The sequence below is a fragment of the Chrysochloris asiatica genome, unplaced genomic scaffold (genome assembly GCF_000296735.1).
Source record: "Chrysochloris asiatica unplaced genomic scaffold, ChrAsi1.0 scaffold00067, whole genome shotgun sequence".
NCBI lineage: Eukaryota > Metazoa > Chordata > Mammalia > Afrosoricida > Chrysochloridae > Chrysochloris > Chrysochloris asiatica.
The window spans coordinates 6,589,295-6,603,794 of NW_006408585.1; the positions used below are offsets into that span (position 1 = coordinate 6,589,295).

Here is a 14,500-nt window from a genome sequence, read left to right on the forward strand (position 1 = left end):
AACACTAGACTGTGAACCACAAGGTCAGCGGTTCAAACTCGAACCTACCAGCTGCTCCTCGGAAACCCTGTACAGGGTCACTATGAGTCAAAATTGACTTGACGGCGGCACTTAACTTATATGCTTAGCTAAGTCATAGTCAATCCAGTTGGTCTGCCAGTCCTCCAGGTGACTTACAGTTAACCAGATTTTTAAAAGACTTCTCCCACCCACCCCACCCCTCGGCGGGCTGTTTATTATTCAGCTTGTTTTGAGATCTTCAGTCATTGTCGTCCTCTTGGCATTTTAGTTTATAGTAAATGCTCCCCCTTAGAACATTAGCCGGTGCTATTTTATTCTTGACTCTTTTAAATACCAAATCTTCCATAGAAACATCGGAAAAGCGAGTAGTGGTGGTGGAGTTTGAAAGATACTGGGGAAGCTTCAGAAATATCCTCTTTGAAGTTTTGTCAACTAGATGTTGAGGGTAGTCTATTTGCTAAGGGTTTAGTTCCAGCCTTAAAGTCACACCATTAATATTCCCTCTGGAATTGTAGGATCTCTCTTTGAAAGAGTCTGTTGTCCAGTTTTCAGGCCACATTAGGTAATTTCCCGCCCAGGAGCACGGCCTGAAAAGAATGTCGGTGTTTCTCTTCAGGTATAAGTGCCTGGGGGTCAGGGGGAGAGGGGAAGGCTAGGGGTGGAGTGGGAGGCGGGTGATCGACAGGGATAGAAACGGTGTCTCCTCCTCCCTCTGAATGCGAAATAGCCAATGAGGTGGCGCGGCCGAGCCGGCCGGGCCGCCTGTGCCATATAGTATGCAGCAACCCGAGGAGTCACGTTGGGGGAACGGCAGAAAGCAGCTATCCGTTTACACTACTTTGCTCTAGCAGCTATCTTAATGGTGACTGCGTGGCCGGGGGGAAACCTGATCGGCCAGATCCAGCCGAAACCGGGAGGGAGGGAGTGGGCTTTCCGGAGGGGGGGAGGGGGGAGGGAGACGAAGAAGGAGGAGTAAGAGAGGGGGAAAGAAAGAGGAAAAGAGTGCGAGGGAGTGAGGGAGGGAGGAAAATAAACAACAAAAAATGTCCTCTTCCTCCCCCACCGGGCAGATTGCAAGTGCGGCGGACATCAAGCAGGAGAATGGGATGGAAAGCGCCTCGGAAGGGCAGGAGGCGCCCCGAGAAGTGGCGGGGGGCGCGGCGGCGGGGCTGAGTCCCCCGGCTCCAACCCCTTTCCCCCTGGAGCCGGGGGACGTCGCGGTGGCTGCCGCCGCCGCCAGGATAAGCGGAGAGGAAGGGGCAGTGGCGGCGGCGGCCGGAGCTGCGGTGGATCAGGTACAACTCCACTCGGAACTTCTGGGCAGGCACCACCACGCCGCCGCCGCGCAGACCCCGCTGGCCTTCTCGCCTGATCATGTCGCCTGCGTGTGCGAGGCGCTGCAGCAGGGGGGCAACCTGGACCGCCTGGCCCGGTTCTTGTGGTCTCTGCCCCAGAGCGACCTGCTACGTGGCAACGAGAGCCTGCTGAAGGCGCGGGCGCTAGTGGCCTTCCACCAGGGCATCTACCCCGAGCTCTACAGCATCCTCGAGAGCCACAGCTTCGAGTCGGCCAACCACCCGCTGCTGCAGCAGCTTTGGTACAAGGCGCGCTACACCGAGGCCGAGCGAGCCCGCGGCCGGCCGCTGGGCGCCGTGGACAAGTACCGGCTGCGCAGGAAATTCCCCCTGCCCCGCACCATCTGGGACGGCGAAGAGACGGTGTATTGTTTCAAGGAGAAGTCGCGCAACGCGCTCAAGGAGCTCTACAAACAGAATCGCTACCCTTCGCCCGCGGAGAAGCGGCACCTGGCCAAGATCACCGGCCTCTCCCTCACCCAGGTCAGCAATTGGTTCAAGAACCGCCGGCAGCGCGACCGGAATCCCTCCGAGACCCAGTCCAAAAGGTGAGCACTAACTTTCCTCTGCTTGGACCTCTCCCCCACCCCCCTCCCAGCTTTCTTTTCCTCCAAGTGCTTGCAAACATGGCGCTTACCTTCCCCACCGGCCTGGTCCGGCTGCCCACCTCTCCCCGCCCCCACTTCTCTCCTCGACCCCCACCTCTTTCCCCAACGGGGGGGGAGGGGGCGGTGGTAGCGAGAGGCGGGGGAGCCTCCCTCCTTACCCTCCCCCTTCCTCCCCCCTGAAGTTTCTCGTCGTCCGCCTAGGTCTCAGTCCCCGCCCCCACCTCGGCTGGTCACTGCTGCCCGCTTTCCCACCCCCATCCTGCTGGCTTTGAAGTTGCCACTCTCTCCCGGGTTCTGGCCGGGCAAAGGGAGCGTGTGTGGGCGCCGGGAAGATTGCTCTCGCTGCCGCCCGAGGCCGCTGAGGCTGCCGGCGCAGGCTGGGGTCTACACCTCCTCGGGGTCAAACCCGGCCCAGCGCGCGTGCTCCCCGACCCTCGGAGCTCGGTTGCCCCTCACTCCCCGGGTCTGCGCTGGAGGTCACTGTCGCGGCTCTGGAGGGAGGGGAGTGTTGGGTGGGGGTTAGCGGTGCAGAAAGGGTTTGGGAACGTCGAGGTTTTATGTGACAGAGTTAATCATTCACCCTGCCCGCCCTGGTTCAATTCGCTGCCGCGGCAACGTGGGGTGCTGGTGCGGCTCGGCCCTACTATGTTTTGAAACCTGATTCTGAACTCCTTCGGATCGGGTTTCAGTGGGCTAGCAGGGATGAAGGGCTGCTTCCTGGGTCCGGGAACACTGCAGAGCTCCCTCCTGGTGCGGGGAATGGAGTGGTGGACAGGTTGGCATGAGGCAACAAGAAGAAAGGAATGGGGGCGCTATCAGCTCAGCGCCTCCTTGAGTGTCCACTCTGTCGAGTTTGAACTCTTTGACGAGAGGTTTTCCACTTCTTTTGTGCGTTCTTCCTAATCGGATAGTAGTGTGTATCATGTGTGTTGTTGGGCCAGTGAGGAAAAGGTCTCTTAAAGAGATGGAGTCTGTAGACCCGAAGGATAGGAGAGACAGAATCCAAAAGTAGCTCGAGGGTTCTGCTCAGAGAAGGACCCTAGGAGCCAGGGAACCAGCCTCGCCAGGTGAAGGTGACCACCCCACGCATTCCTGAGACTGCATCCGTGCGTCCTCGCGGTAACCAAAACACAACGCGCACCAGACATGCAAGCACTCTTCTACCGACATGCTTAGATACCCAGTGTTACTCCGTGCCACCTGCCCGTGTGCCACTAGAAGCCGCGGATTCCAGGACTGGGAATACCGAAGGAATCCGCGGGGCCGGGACAGAGGGTGGGGAGCTGGCACGGCGAGCAAGCCAGCTGCCCTGCATCCTCGACTCCGGAGCTAGTCGCTGTCCTCGGGTCTCCCCCTCCCCCCACGCCACTCTGTCGACTTCGCCACCGGTCCATACTCCCGCCCCCGGCCCAGTTGCTTGGTTTAGGCCTCTCTCCGGATCTACCTCCCACCCGCACCCTGGGTGAGTCACCCTCACAGACGGCGAAGGCAGCTCAGCCTCAGCTCGTAAATCAAAGCGCTTTCTGCGCTCCTGGTCCCGCAGCCCAAATCCCGGGTAATCCCCTCCCCTTGGCATAAAAGGAAACCGACCGCCGGGCACTGCAGAGATGTAGAATCCTCTGTTGGGTCAAGTCCCGCTGCGCTTACAATTTGACTCTGTCTCCTTCTTTCTTCCTCGCTCAGACTTAGACCAAATGCGAACCCCCCCACGACTACTCCCACTCTGATTTGGTCTTTCCCTGCTTGGAACAGAGGACTAAGGGCGCTGGGGAAGGGATCTGATAGTTACAAGGCCACTAAGTGACCCACACCCTTTCCCTCCCACCTCACCAGGACACTGGATGATGTATGTTTAATAAGCCCCTATGGCTTCCTTTGGAATCAAAAGCGACTGCATATAACTGTTCTTGGGTTGAAAGTGCTTTTCCTACAACAAGAACAGCCACTTTGTTGAATGAGAGAGTTGGTGAGCAGGTGAGAAAATGATCTCTTGTTAACTAACTGGCAAATAAAGCTTCCCACCTCCTGCTCTCTGGGCAGTTTCATCTATTTCCAAAATACCACTAATCTGAACTAGCTCGAGGGGAGGGGAGTTCCTAACTAGGAAGAACCACCTCATTCTTGATGAATATTTTCTATGCTCTAAGTAGTGGTAAGGAATAGCACTCCAAAGATTTAGAAACATACACACTCTTCTTTACATCCAATTAGCTGGATTTACTGTCAGTAAAAAATGATCGATATCTTTCCAGATTCTGTCTGGTCAAAGTCTGCTGAAAGAAAGGCCTCAGATTTTGGACTAGCAGACCTTCTGTGCTTTCCTTAAATACGGTCTTTAATGGGTTTAAAGGCTGGTTTTCCAAAATGGCACTATGTAAAATGTCACTTCTCTGACCTTCTGAATGTTTTGATTTTTCCCCCTGTGCAGTGAGTCAGATGGCAATCCGAGCACTGAAGATGAATCTAGCAAGGGACACGAGGATTTGTCTCCTCACCCACTCTCCAGTTCTTCTGATGGCGTCACCAACCTCAGCCTTTCCAGTCACATGGAGCCAGTGTATATGCAACAAATTGGAAATGCTAAGATATCATTAAGCTCTTCTGGAGTTTTGTTGAATGGAAGCTTGGTACCTGCAAGTACTTCTCCTGTCTTCCTTAATGGTAATTCTTTTATTCAGGGACCCAATGGAGTTCTCCTTAATGGATTAAACGTGGGAAATACACAGTCAGTGTCATTGAACCCACCGAAACTGGCATCAAACATTGTGAGCAATGGTATATCCATGACTGACATACTAGGATCTGCCTCTCAGGATGTGAAGGATTTCAAAGTCCTCCCGGGTTCTGTGGCTAACTCAGCAGCCACTACCTCCTACAGTCCCAGTGCGTCTGCATCGTTCCCAGGGCTGATACCCAACGCTGAGGTGAAAAGAGAAGGCATTCAAACAGTAGCATCTCAGGATGGAGGCTCTGTAGTGACTTTTACTACACCAGTGCAAATTAACCAGTATGGCATTGTCCAGATCCCCAATTCCGGAACACAAAGCCAGTTCCTTAATGGGAGCATTGGATTCTCTCCACTGCAGCTGCCTCCTGTTTCGGTGGCCTCCTCACAAGGTAAAAGTCTTATTTGGTACCATTGTGCAAACTGTGAATAGGATGGTCAGTTGCTGTAAATTATGTATTTTGTGAGTGTCGTCGATTGATGGTACTGCTTACATATGGATACCTTATACACTACCACAGCTCCCAGAATAACCTTGACTTGATTCTCCTTCTTAACAACACCTATGCAATGACCAGTTTTCTTGCTTTCCTCACATCCTGGGGATGAGCTTTTATTTTTCTAGCAACTAAATGGAAAAATACAGTTCCTAGCAAGTCTTGCCAGTTCTACAATTATAGAAATACGATAAGTCAATCAATGCTTACAAAATAACCCACTGCTTGACATCTTAATATTAAAAATTAATAATATTGCTTAGAACACAAGATAAGCCCAGCAGTTGGTAAGAATGTGTATGCTTTCACTACGCATTATTTATTTGACCAAAAAAAAAAAAAAAAAAGTTTTAGAAGAGCAAGCAAAAAACGACAATATTCCTCCTACAATTAAGACGAGCAGACCTAAAGGAAAACCAGAGAAATTTGTGATTGGGTTTCTAGTGCTCTTGTGTGTATTCACCCTCTAAATGTGTGGGTTTATTTAAGAAGACAGCCTTAAGCTGTTACATGTTTGCGGCTTTGCTAAAGGCAGCTCAATCTGCCAGAGAAATTACTGATCTGAAATTCTGGAAACCTGAAGCCGATATGCCATTTCTTCACTGACTTTAAACAAGTCTGGGTCATTTTCTCTACATTGAAATTAGAATGGTTAGAATCTGGCAGTAGACTACAAAGCCCTTTGAATTCTGGAGTGGAAGATGTTAACACAGGTTTGCCTTCCTGTATACAAATCTGACAGTTCAGATTTTTACAAAAGCAAAATAAGAAATGTTTGGCATTAGGGGTGTGCTTCTTGTAACATTGTTTTACCCTTCACCCACTCACCCCCCCAAAAAAATCAATATATATATGCACAAGTCTTTGGTTTCTACAACTATAGTTTACTTTAACTGATTTGAGTCTTTAATGGAAAAATTATTGTAGGGTGATTTCATTCTATACATTTATTTTCCTTTAAAATGGCAGTAAAATACAGAAGTCCTATAGCATACTGTTCATTTCTTTATTTGGCAGCCTATGAAAAGAATTAAACTAAGACAATCCAATACAGGGCACAAATATGAAAACTATAGGGAAAGCCCAAGTGCATAGTTTTACAATCATTTAATTTAGCTTCTTGACAATAGGTAACATTTTAAGGACGATAAATTTGAGCAAAAAGTATGGTTTGTTCATTGAGAAGTATTTTTGATGTATAATCTATAAAAATGCTGCCAGAAAATTATTGTGAACTAATAGCCCTTTTAAATGCCCCATTAAAAAATTAGCTAAAAATAGCATTTTCAATTAAAATAGGTAAGATCAAATGACAGTGCTGTCAATCCATAGATTCTGTGGGTGAGTGGATGGCATAAATTTAACCAGATGGGTCCAGGAAGCAGTGCTCCTTTGTAGAAGTTGAGCCCTGCAATTTGCAATAAGTCACACTTGGGGGATTCAGAGTTTTTCTAAAACAGATTGTTGTTAAGTGCCATGGAATCAGTTCTCACTTACAGCGACCCTATATAGGGTTTCCAAGAAGCAGCTGGTGGGTTTGAACCATTGACTATGTGGTTAGCAGCTCAGTACTTAGACCACAGCACCACACCAGGACTCCCTTAACCAGTTAGCTTTTCCCCCAAATTTCTAGACTAGATAATTCTTTCTAGAGTTGGTATTTCTATGAAAAAGCAAAATATACATATCTGCTATATTGGTGGTAGTGGTGGCTATGTGCCACCAGGTGGGTTCCAACTCATAGTGACCCTGTATAGGGTTTCTGGGAGTCCTGGTGTGGTGCTGTGGGTTCATGCACTGGACTGCAAGGTCGGTATGAACCGCAAGGTCTGTGGTTCTAGCTCATCATCTGCTTCTGGGAAACCATATACAGAGTCACTACAAGCCAGAACCGACTCAACGGCACTTAACAATAACAACAGTAGGGTTTCTGAGTCTGTAAATCTTTCCAGGAGCAACTTTCTCCCATGGAGCAACTCGTAGATTCGAACTACTGAACTTGCTTTATTATATATAAAAAATGTTATAATATAAAAGGTGCTTTTCTTTTCTTATCACCATTAAATTTTTGTTATATTTTATACCTATATTATTTTTCTATTGTATTTTTTTCCACTGATTTTAAAATAGTAGTTTAATTTAAATTCAGTTGCCATTATACATAAAAATTAAGTTTTAGATCACATCTGCTTTACCTCCTTCATTGATGTATATAATAATTTCTGTATGCTCAGTAATATTTTTTATAAATACTAGTTGGGGGAAATAAAACATCTAATGTTATTTTAAGACATCACAGTGATGCAGTGGTTAAAGCACTTGGCTGCTAACTAAAAGGTCAATAGTTCTAACCAAGAAGTTACTACATGGAGAAAGATGTGGCAGTCTGCTTTCACATAGATTGTTGCTGTTGTTAATGCTGTCTAATCCACAACCCTGTGGACCATTTCCTGTGGACTCAGTCCTATCAGATCACTGTGAGTAGGAATTGATTCCCCAGCAGTGAGAGAATTGTTATTTGGACTCTATCAAAAAATGATGAAATATTTTGTTCACATCCATGCCAACAAACTATTTTACACCTCACATACACACACACATAAGTAACCACATCAATTTCAGGTGTCTTTTGCTGTATTTCACAGTCTGAGAGAAGGTTGAATTATGCTTTCATTGAAGCCAAACCTTTTCAAATAAAAGCATTTGTTTCATCTCCTGGACATTTATGTTAGAGAAGAGTCCAAATGTAGCTAGAAATGCTGTCCATAACACCAGTATTTCAGTGATGAATACTTTCTAATGTTAAATCTTTGTAAAGAGTACACATAGAGTGTTTTAATTTTTTTCTCTTCTGCATTCCTATGCATTTAAGATGCATAAAATGTTTGGGAAATGTATAAACATCCCTGTAGCATTTATTTATTTATCAATTGTTGTTAGTTGCTGTTACGTCAATTCTAACTCACAGAGACCCAATGTGTGTCAGAATAGAACATAGGGTTTTCAAGGCTGTGATTACCAAGCTTGTATTCAAAGCAGGATTGCCAAGCTTAGCGTAGTGGTTACGAATCGGGCTGCGAACCTTAAGGTCAGCGGTTAGAAACTACCAGCCGCTCCGCGGGAGAAAGATGAGGCTTTCTACTCCCGTAAGGATTTACACCCTCGGAAACCCTGTACAGGGTCGCTATGGGTCGAACCGACTCGATGGCACTTAACAACAACAACAACACAGTCAATATAGACGACTCACAATTATTCTAAAAATTCAGGAAGGGGAAACCTTTTGGGTGAATTTCCTTGGGCATTGAATTGTTTCCTCAAAATGAAATAGAGAGTCTTGACATTTAATTTAAGATGACACAACCCCTCTGAATTCTTAAGTTACAGCCTCCTCTGCACCCAATCTGCTTTTCCTCCAATGGCAGGATCTGAGGTTCTTCTCACTGCTACCATTACACTGTGCTTATATAAAGACTCAGGAAGAAAAAGGTTTTCTTTGATGTGTGTATGTGTGGGTGAGGTCTAATTCATTCATCTACATTGTCTGAGTTATCTAATTTGAAGATCTCAGCTTTCAACTTACTTTTTTCTTTTCTTTGTAAACCTCTGTTCTCCACAGACCATTATAGTTAGAGCCTCAAAAGATAGAACCTTTTAGAGAAACTTTGGCTCTGATTTTTTTATGTTACTCTGTATTTTAAAAACCATTTCAATTATTTTCAATTATTATCATTAATTCTTCCTATCACTACATCACTTTGAAATTTCAGATCTGGCACAACAAAAGGAAAGAAAAAACCCTTTTGAATGTTTGTTGACTTGACATTACTTTATGGTTAGCTTGAGTATAAGTTTGAAACTTGTCTGTGCAGGTTTGTATGGTTAACTTTCAGCCCTAGGGTAGCTCATTTTGTGAGTTTTTCCTACATTTCCATTATGTCAATTACTGAGCCATCCTAAACAAAGGCATTTCAGTTATTTGTTTTGTATTTGTGTTTTCTTGTTCTAAATGGCAACGTTAGCAATAGCTATCAACTGAGAGATATTAATTGATAATAATGAAGCAGAAACTTGACTGAAATGAAAACATTGAAAGGTTTTGTTTTTTTTTACACTTGGTTTCTAAGCCAGTAATTTTCCATTCCCAGTTGGTCATCAGAATTTGATGAGTTAAAATATACATACTTAGATTCTAGTGCTTCCTGAAGGAGCTCTGGAAGCGGAGTGGTTACAAGTTGGACTACTAACCTCAAGGTCAGCGGTTCAAAACTACGTGACTTTTCATGGGAGAAAGATGAGGCTTTCCTCTCCTGTAAAGATTTAGAGCTATGAGTTGGAACCGACACCACCACCAGTGCCTCCTTGACATTTCATTGAGTCAACTCTGACTCAGGTGACCCCGTGCATGTCAGTGAAGAACTGAACTCTATGGGGTTATCAGTGCCTGATTTTTAAGAAAAAGATAGGCAGACCTTTCTTCCTTGGTACCTTTAGGGAGCCGCAAACCTTTGGGTTAGCAACTGAGTTTAACTACAAGGGGACTTCAAAAGGTTTGTGAAAAAATGATCATTTAATTCCATTTTTCCAAGTATCTTTTGAATAAAGCTCCCTCGTGTTTGCACTCCCCAGAGAATCTGTGGTTTTAAGTGCTTAAGAAGATTCTGTTGTTGTTGAGTGCTGCTGAGTCAGTTCTAACTCATAGCGACCCTGTGTAGGGTTTCTGAGGAATGGCTGATGGGTTTGAACTGCCTACCTTTCGGTTCAATCTGACCTTACGGTCCAGTGCTTAGCCTACAGAGCCATACCAGGTGATTCTAGTAAACTAGTATTGTTATTGTTGTTAAGTGCCATTGAGTCAGTTCTGACTTACAGCAACCTTGTATGGGGTTTCCGGAGAGGCAGTTGGTGGATTTGAACCATCAACCTTGTAGTTAGCAGTCCAGTGCTTACAGCGCCACACCAGGACCTGTAAGATTATGGTATAGAAGTCTTAATAGAATATTAATACTGAAGAAAAATTATGTGTGTAAAAAGTAACACTTTTTTTTTCTTTTAACTCCCTACCATTTCCATCTATGATAATCTGCACTTTATTCTTTCTAGGTAATCTTTCAGTAAATTCGAGCACTTCAGACGGGAGCACATTTACAAGTGAGTCCACCACAGTCCAGCAAGGAAAGGTTTTCTTCAGCTCTCTTGCTCCCAATGCAGTGGTATACACTGTTCCTAATTCAGGCCAGACTCTGGGTTCTGTTAAACAGGAAGGCTTGGATAGAAGCCTGGTATTTTCTCAGTTGATGCCTGTCAATCAGAATGCACAAGTAAATGCAAACCTGTCTTCTGAAAATATCTCGGGGAGTGGCCTTCATCCTCTGGCCTCCTCGTTAGTTAATGTATCCCAAACTCAGAATTTTTCCCTGACACCCCCTACACTACTAACTCCTACTGAGCTCAACTCTGACATTGCTGATAGCCAGCCAATGTCTGCACCTGTGACAAGCAAATCTACTGTGACATCTGTCAGCAACACTAACTATGCAACTCTTCAGAACTGCTCACTTATCACTGGTCAAGACCTAATGTCAGTTCCTATGGCCCAGACTGTCCTGGGGGAAATAGTCCCTACAGCTGAAGACCAAGTGGGTCATCCCTCCCCAGCAGTACACCAGGATTTTGTCAGAGAACATCGTTTGGTTCTGCAATCAGTAGCTAACCTGAAAGATAATTTCTTACCAAATTCTGAGAGCAAAGCAACAAGCAACTTAATGATGCTAGATTCCAAGTCTAAGTATGTCCTAGATGGCATGGTTGAGACTGTGTGTGAAGACCTAGAAACAGACAAAAAAGAGCTTGCCAAGCTCCAAACTGTCCAGTTGGATGAAGATATGCAAGATTTATAAACTTTACTTCCCTTCTATATTTTTTTGGCATCAATAGGCAAATCTTTTCAAGAAGCCCTGAGGACATCAAGCATTTTCCCCTTAGAAGGAAAACACTAGTTTTGTAAGTAAATGTATTCAAGAGATTTTGGATTAATCTGGGTGAAGATCAGGTTAAATAAACAAGAGTGGAACTGCATTACCGCTACCTTTTTGTTCATGTATAGTGTTCCCTTTTAAATAGATGGAGACGAAGGAACAAGATTAAATATATTAAGTCTAAGTGTTTCATTTGGTTCAGTTAATATAATTCTAAGATCAGAATGGAATTTGATAAATAGTTTTTTAAATTAAAAATGTATACATCGAACATAGAAAATTAAATATAGGTACAGAGCATTAGAAACGATGCAATTCCTTTTGTTTACTTTTACTCCGCGGGCATTGACAACGTTAACAAGCATAAGTGGTACTCTAAACTGTTCTAATGATGTATTTTTGCAGTTAAGTAGCTTAACTATGTATCTCTGACAAACATATCTATTTCTGTTTTCAGCATTCTCACAAAATTCTTGATTTAAATCTCTACACCTTTCCAAATGTGATTGCTAGTAGTTCAGTATGGCTGAAAGAGTTTGGAATTTCACTGAAAACTCTGGAGCTTCAGTATGAATGTAAATATCAGCTCTCTAGGCAGAATTTGAGAACTTACAGTGAATTTTATTTATACTATATGTGTTTCTCTTATACTTCAGGAGCTATGAACTGAAAACTGTTTTCTTACTGTTTAATTTATTTTTATTGTTTGAACAGGAAGTGAACATAGTTGTTTCCAACAAAGTTTTACTTTTTGTAGGATTTTAAAAGTAATGCTTTTTATCAGGAGTCTATTAAGGCCAATATTGATAACACTGAAGCAGGAAATCTAACTCCCAATATTGGAATTTTGGTACTTTTTTCACATCCTTGTTCTTTATTTAGCAACTCTGATTCATTTCAGTATGTTTTTCTATAGGATTCTATGTGCCTTTTTACCTTGTGGCCTTTTTATTATTCTTACTAAGGTACTGAAGTATTCACAGGAGCACTGATTGATGGTTCTTTTCTACTATCCTACAGGGTAAACTTTACCACAGAATTGCTTTAAATCTAAAGAAGTTAAGTTTCACAAATGCTGTGTATAGTGTATATGATGTAATGGATGAATTAAAGTTGATGCTTTTCATCATAATAACAATTGAATTATAGACTACATGCAAAGTAGACTGTAGGCTATCAAAACAAGCATTTTAGACTAAAGAAAGGCTATGTAAAATCAATTGAGCAAAATTCTTTCCTGTTGAAACTTAGTTTTAAATGTTTTTGAATTGGTTATTATATTACAATCCATGATGCTCATTTGCACTGTTTTCTCATATCCTCTTTAAAAGTACATGTTTGGAGTTTCTCTAAGAAACTGGGTTGGTAATGTTGTGAACTGTGGTTATAGCTTTTATATGGACTCTATATGGACTCTGAACACAAGATGTAACAATGCGGATACATATATGTAGTAAGTAAAATTACTCTGTTCCCTGGAAAGCATTAAGATAAGTGAGAAAATGATCTCTTCAGAGATGACTTGAAGTTGTTGAACATCAACTTGTCACCACATCTTGTTCTCCTTAAGATCAGAATGAAGGGTCCATTCTAGATTTCTATAGGCCCATTGACCAAGCATTTAAATAAAGGTCATAAAGGATGTAACTTTTGTTGTTGTTGCAAATGGAATTTGTAGGCCTAGAGAAAGAATTCCTCTCTCATCCTTTTGATAAAGAACTTACATCACCCTTTATGTGGAATTCATGAAATATACCTAAACTGCTGAAACTACACTTTTTTGTTTTGTTTTGTTTTACAAAGTTAATTTTATCCAAGTTCTCTTCCACTCCACCACTACTTATAAAGGTTGTTTTTTTCTTTAGGTGTGTGCTGATCATGTTACTGAGATTAATTACATGGTTCTGTAGTGTAGTTTACATGAAAATGGTATTTTCCACTTGGTTGCTGCAGAGATCAAGAATTTGTTCCTTACTTTAAAATACCCATCCAATAAGGTGGATGGGAAGATTCTAAAAGTTATATATGTTACATATATATATAACTGGAAAAATTTTATATGTCTTCCAAAAGTATGACAAGCATCTCTTTTATTCAGAGTTATTCCTCTTTACTCCTTTAAGAAAACACAAAAGATAGCACAAAACTTAAGAGCTACCTTGAAAACCCATTCATGATATAATTATAAGCCTACAATTACAATATACCAATTTAGAATCGATGCACATTATAAAGAATTTATTGTTCTTTTCTATTCTTTCAGTAAAATAAGGGCCAGTTTGTATGCAGCCCATGTATATGTGAATGGAATATGATAAATAAAACCCATGATCTCCTTGCACAGAATTGCAAATCTTTTTTTGCAATATCAAGGGCCAGACTCAGAACCCTTGGAGTTCATGTGGCTGAACCTCCCTCTGACATAAACCAATGCTTGAAGATGCTGCAAATGAATGACCCTCTAATGATCCCTGAAGAGGAATCAGAATAGGGATAAATAACTCTCCCTGCAAGCCCCAACCCCTGCTGCTGGCTGTGGGATTTTGGTGTGAACCTATCTATGCACTCTGTCAGCCAGAATTTGTCATTTAGCTCTTAGTTACAGCTAGTAAAGGACTGTCTGTTGTTTAAAGAGAAGGTGCATTTGTTCCTCAATCAAGCAAGAGCACCTGTCTTTTAAGCTTTATATCTTATGTATATTTATAGTAATGAAAACACTCTTCGAATTGTACATGTTTCAGTGCCTTTCTTATGTTATGAAAGGCAGGTAGATGTTATAGCCATAGATAAAATCAGTAGTAAATTGCACACTGACCTTAAATGTCCCTGTATATGCCCTTGTATCTTGCATGTTAAAAGTTGGATTTGTGGGCATGTGTTGCAGCCTGCCCTGCTACATGCTAGACAAGTGTGCATTAGTACGTAGCCACACGTTCTTCATTCTTTAAAATGTTTTTGACAGTTCATCTCCTCATAAAAATATAAATGAATCAAGAAAACTGTAGGGAAGAGAATTATATTTTACAAAACATATTTCAAAGCCTTCCGAAACCTATTAAATGATAGAACCTAACAGTTACTTTGTATCTCATCGAAACATTTCATGTTAATTTAATATTGCCACCGTACATTTGATTAATCAAAATTGTGTCGCATGTGACTTTTGGCTTTCAGGGCTCTCAAAAGTTTTGTGTTTTATTTTATCCTTTAGTTGCATGTACTGTATGTTTAGAGGCAACCAGTTAGATACTCGATATGGTTTTATTGTGCCTTACACAAAGAGTAAATCTATACAGAATGTATATCATGGGATGGG

At 42.9% G+C, this 14,500-nt stretch overlaps 1 protein-coding gene across 1 annotated transcript; it reads left to right on the plus strand.

The window, feature by feature from the left end:
- The first annotated feature begins 1,064 nt into the window (after window positions 1-1,064).
- Window positions 1,065-11,106, plus strand: SIX4 (SIX homeobox 4). The gene is made up of 3 exons (XM_006864586.1): window positions 1,065-1,924; window positions 4,413-5,101; window positions 10,310-11,106. The coding sequence occupies exons 1-3, from the start codon at window positions 1,065-1,067 to the stop codon at window positions 11,104-11,106; spliced, it is 2,346 nt and encodes a 781-aa protein (XP_006864648.1).
- Window positions 11,107-14,500: the final 3,394 nt, after the last annotated feature.

Excerpts from the sequence above, each read along its gene's own strand:
- SIX4 (XM_006864586.1), top strand. The coding sequence starts at position 1,065 with ATGTCCTCTTCCTCCCCCACCGGGCAGATTGCAAGTGCGGCGGACATC. Across the intron at positions 1,925-4,412 it reads TCCGAGACCCAGTCCAAAAG|TGAGTCAGATGGCAATCCGA; the intron begins GTGAGCACTAAC and ends CCCCCTGTGCAG. Across the intron at positions 5,102-10,309 it reads TTCGGTGGCCTCCTCACAAG|GTAATCTTTCAGTAAATTCG; the intron begins GTAAAAGTCTTA and ends TATTCTTTCTAG.